The sequence below is a fragment of the Myotis davidii genome, unplaced genomic scaffold, assembly GCF_000327345.1.
Source record: "Myotis davidii unplaced genomic scaffold, ASM32734v1 scaffold1925, whole genome shotgun sequence".
Lineage (NCBI taxonomy): Eukaryota > Metazoa > Chordata > Mammalia > Chiroptera > Vespertilionidae > Myotis > Myotis davidii.
In genome coordinates this window covers 28,608-33,610 of record NW_006296052.1, presented here as the reverse complement: position 1 = coordinate 33,610, position 5,003 = coordinate 28,608, and the positions used below count along the sequence as shown (strand labels likewise).

The 5,003-nt window shown below is 48.3% G+C and overlaps 1 protein-coding gene across 7 annotated transcripts in view; it reads right to left on the bottom strand.

The window, feature by feature from the left end:
• Window positions 1-4,782, bottom strand: part of NRP1 (neuropilin 1) — a 199,031-nt gene extending 194,249 nt beyond the window's left edge. For 3 of the 7 annotated variants that reach the window (XM_006770949.2, XM_006770952.2, XM_006770954.2), the window contains exons 1-2: window positions 4,574-4,781; window positions 2,885-3,382 (exon numbers count right to left, since the gene is read on the bottom strand). In XM_006770949.2, the coding sequence (XP_006771012.1) occupies window positions 2,885-2,957 (73 nt within the window). In that variant the 5' untranslated portion in view covers window positions 2,958-3,382; window positions 4,574-4,781. Of the gene's footprint in view, window positions 1-2,129; window positions 2,187-2,884; window positions 3,460-4,573 lie in introns of those variants that run through there. The other 4 variants (XM_006770953.2, XM_006770950.2, XM_015568640.1 and 1 more) reach the window with 4 other exon arrangements.
• Between the last annotated feature and the right edge of the window lie 221 nt (window positions 4,783-5,003).

The window sequence follows — 5,003 nt, the reverse complement described above, 5'->3', positions numbered from 1 at the left end:
GGGGAGACAAGATCAAAATAATGGGGCAGAAGAAAAATAATTCCAATTATCTACATCTTGAGAAAATCCACCACACTAAGATCTGTCTGATAATACATATGGTAAGCCCCATTCTCACGTTCTGGGAAAGGTGAGCTAACTCTTTTTGAGCCTTCATTGCAAAAAAACCCCAAATGCTGAAGTGATTCATTAATTAAATAAACCAGTCTCTAGGCTGATTTCTTGTTCAGCATAGATTCTCATTGTCACTTTTTATGATGGATTTCATACTCAGCCTGAAATGCAGCCGCATTTATTGATGCTTAATTTTGAGCAATAAAAATTCAGTGAGTAAACTATGAAAGAGGAACAGGTATGAAAGCAGTGAAACATATAAGCCTATCAATCACAAATTTTCAATAATGGTATATATAGATTTTAATATTGCATCTAATAGATTCCCTGTGGAAAGAGAATAGCATTCTTTGCTCTCAGCATGAATTTACAAATCTACAGAATTTTATTACAGGAAAACCAGGTCAAATGGAAATGAAAGATAAACTGCACATCAAAAATGCATAAAGCTACATGCATTACAGAAATCATTTCCCATAAATTAAAAAGAAGACAATATGAATTATATTGTTTTCCTCAATTGCTAGATGTTTCTATGTTTCTTAGACTAGAAATGGCACACTGATTACCTCTGCCTTGACTTTTAAAAGCTTAAGATTTGCCCAGAAGAAATGATGTTGCAACTGGAGTTCAGAATCTCAGCTAATGATCATATTGGACATTGTTGTGTGATTCTACCCAGGCTTACTTTATTTTGAATGTGCAAAAAAACTTGGAAAGTGACCCCATCTCATTAAGTCTCCTCCAGCTCTGTATGGATATCATGGCACAGTCTGTTATCTGTTAGAGGAGTGAAATAAAACAGCACTGCTTGTAGCTACTCGACAGAGTCACTGCAGAGACATTTAGGTGGCCTCAGTACCACACCAGAGCTCTTTAATCTGTGACTTCTGAGAAAGTGACAGTGTAATAAGATAATGTGGACTGCTAGACTCCCTGGCTCTGTTCAATCTCTCTAGCAGTTGATTAAGATAGAGCAATTTCTAATGACTCTGGACCATTAGTCCTAAATAAGGTTAATGAATTAATTTAGCAGACACTAAGACTCACAGGAGGTGGACATGGCTTTAAGAGGTCTACTGAGCTACTGAAGTTGTGGTCACTGAAAGCATAGCAACATGGTTTTAACTTATCAAGCTTACCAACTCAAGCTCAGGTTCCTAGTATCCCCCCGATTTCTGCTAAGGAAAAAAAAATACACACACACACACACACACACACACATTTATAACATATATAGGGTATCCAAAAATGTATGCACAGACTTTGAATAATTATAAAGACAGTGCTTATTAAAATACATTTCATTTTCAAAATTGAACCATCAGCTGTTAAAGTGTTTATACATTTGGGGAGACACCTTGGAGAGAGAGAAATAGAGAGGGGTCACAACCTCAAGTCTGAAAGCTATTTGCATTAGGTTTCAAATCCATCCTGTGAACATCGCTACTGATTTAATCTCAGGAGTTGGGGAGGGTGAGTTTCTGTAATTTCTAAAGTCTAACCACCTGAGCTCCTTCAATTGGAGGAGAGTGTTATTTTATCCCCTACCAAATTATAAAAATATGCCACGACCTCAGGTTCAGTACTAAATTGAACTCTGCATTTGCAATTGTGTGTGTGTGTGTGCGTGTTTTGTTTTCAAGCCTATCTTTTAGAACACTACTTAGGAGCTGTGGGGACGAAATTTATAGCTTCAATCACAAAACCCCCAAAAAGCATATTAGAGAGATTACCTTCCATCTTAAAGATAGGATTTAAATCCCTCCTGGTCTGAACACCCTCCACTTATGCTCTCTTGTTAAAACAATATACTACAGTAACTAGTGGATAGGCTTTTCTTCTAATTACTTTGATTGAAATCTACACCAGAGTAAATATATATATGTTTATAAATCTTTATTGTTGAAACTATTACATATGTCCCTTTTTCCCACATTACCCCCCTCCCCAGTCTTCACCACCCAAGGAGTAAATATTTGATAATTAGTTAATAATAATTGCTGAAGACTCACTGTAAAGATAATTTCATATCCTTAACTTCACAGGGTAAATGAAACATGCCTACAATCAGATCACAAATTAAAACACATTATTTAGGTTACAGGATACTGTTTAAACCGCAGCACAGTGTTCCATTTACTTAACAGTGAGTCATTGTAAAGCTCTGCAGCTAGGTTAGGGATTTTCAGATATCCTGGTGCCTACACTGTATACATCAGATTCCTGTATTGACACTGTAACTTTTATTCATGCTCCAGACAGATTGGGGACGATTTACAAAGGCGGGAGGAGTTCCATCAATCAACCAAACGCTCTTAGAGGCACCCACCAGAGGAAACAGTTAAGGGAGCAGAAGAGGACAGGGAGTACTGGTAAAGCCTTCATTCACTTTCAACAGCCATAGATTTTTGAAAGGGTGTCTCATCTAATTGCCTTTGGGAGGAAACATTATTAAGGTAATTGGTGTGTTGATCTGGGAAGGTAGGGAGAGCTACCTTGTAGCAGAGATAGGAAAACCCCCATAGCCAGACCACAAACTTCGGGAGGGAGACAGAAGGCTTAAAATATTCCTGCCCTTAACCAACCGATCTGCTTTCTTTATTTCTCCGCCCGGATAAAAGTTTCCTTCGCCCATGAAGTGACTACTCCGGGTTCATCCCAACAGCGCCACAGGAATCGTAGCTGGGCGGGAAACCGAGCCCGGCCGGACCGGGCAGCCCTGAGCCCGGGGCGGGCGCTGTCTCGAGCGCCTCCGCCTGTCACTTACCATTGCGAAAAGCGCTGGCCTGGGCGAAGGCGAGGGTGAGCGCGGCGCCGAAGAGCAGCAGCCTCCTCTCCATTCTCCCTACGACGGATCCCCAAGCAGGTTCGAGAGAACAAGGACGGGCGGGGAAAACAGAGCAAAAGGGGGAATCTAAACAATCCAAAGCTCTCAAATCCGCCCAGAGCTGTAAAATCCTCAGTCCCTCTTGGAGAAAGAAAAGCAGTGAGGCAGTGACTTCTTCCGAGAGCTACGCTTCTCTTCTTGTGTCTCAAGTCTCCTGCATCCTGTCATTTAGCTTCGGTTTCCTCTCTCTTTTCCCACACTTGTTCCTCTTCCAGGAGCCACTGCCCGGGCCATGTCTCAAAGGGGGAAGGAGGGCGGGGGGAGGTGCGTGGGAGGGGAGCACACACCAAAGCCAATTTCCAGAAAGGAAAAATAAACCCGGCTTGTCTCTGGACCCGTTGGAGCCCTGGAGCTGGCGCCCAGGGGAGGTCCGGGTGTCTGCGTGAAGGAGAGGAGCAAGCAATGAGAAGAGCCGAGGCAGAGGAGTTTCACCAACTGCAGCCTCCTCCCTTACCCTCCCCTCCCCTCCACTTCCTCCCGTCCTCCCCGGAGCCCTTCCCCCACTCCCTCCCGCCCCTCTCCCCGCACTGGCTGGCCAGTCTGTGTCTGCAGAGAGACAGGAGGAACAAGTTTCCTTGGGAGTGCTTTCCTCGTCCTTTGCTCAGTCTCTCCCGGAGGCCCTGCAGGGATCTCCAAGCGGGGGAGGCGCTAGGTCTGCACTCAGGGCCTGTGTGTTTGGGTAGGGGGGCATCAAGTGAGCCAGCGATGGGGTCGGGCCTGCTGATCTCGGCGTACTCGCTCACATCCCCCGGGATACAGCCGGCAGCTCTCCAAGGATCTACACCGTAGATTCTACAGGATCCACCCGCCTGGAGCGCGGAGCGCCAGGGAGGCGGTGGCTGCCTCTCACAACTCAGAATCCTCCACCCGCGTCCGCGGGGCCAGGAGCCCTTTTTACTCTCATAGTGGTGAATTTTGTGGATTTGATAGCAGCATCTTGGCCCCGGGCCAGGACTGCAGGGACCCGGCGTAGAGCGAAGCTGGAGTCACCCTAGCGCCCGGCGGGAGTCGGCAGTGTCGCTGCCACATCAAGCCGAGCCAGACCACCGCCTCCCTGCCCGCTTCTGGTGCGCACTGGTGCCCGTCGCACCGGGCTGCCCAGAGATTTGGTGTCTCTCTTCTGGGTCGGCGGGATTGCCGAAGGCCGAGCGGTGGTGCTAGCTGGGGGAAACGGGGAGCTATTGCTCACGTTTCGGAGCTCAGGCGTTCGGGGTTTGGAAATAAGGGGTTCAGTGGCCCCGGTTTGTGTGCATCTCACGGGAGGGGGAGCAGTGGCAGCGGGGAAAGGGTTTGCTCTTGTCAGGGTCCTAACGGTGCCCTTTCCAGGACTCAGGCCTTGGTTGCCCCGCGTGGCCCTCTAGCTTCCGCCCACTCTCCCTTCCCCTGGCCGCCTCTTAGTTCCATCACCGAGGCTTTCCCAGAACCGCAGCAGAAGGCCTCTGAGGATATGAATGGCAAGGATATTTCAGGCAATAAATGGTTTTGGCCACTGATTAGGTCCTTGAGTGGGGTAAATGCCCGCGGATCCCCTCCGAAGGAGCTCGTGGGGAAGGTGTAGAGGTCACCAACCTTACGGGAACTGGCGTTTATGTACGCACCCGAAAGCAGAGCCTTATTCCTAACCTGGTGCAACGAGCTGGCAAAGGAGATTTAGGAATGTTGGCAAGCAGACTCTGGCCAAAGGTTTTGGAGGAAGGACTAGGGGCGGGACAGGAGAAAGGAGCCCCAGACTCGCGGGCCTTGGCTGGGACTCGGCGCTCGGGAGTCCCGGATGGGCGGGGTGACGCTTGCCCCCAGGGGTGCAGGCGGCCCTTCGCGCACAGAGGTGAACCCGCCTGTCTCTCTCTCTCTCTCTCTCTCTCTCTCTCTCTCTCTCTCTCTCTCTCTCTCTTTTCCCCCTCTTCCCTCAGGGTCAAGCTTTCCTTACCCCCTAGGCCTGGCTGCCAGCCACCTCCTCCGGTTCTCCACCGGGTTCCTCCTTCTCAGCCCCCAGACCCTG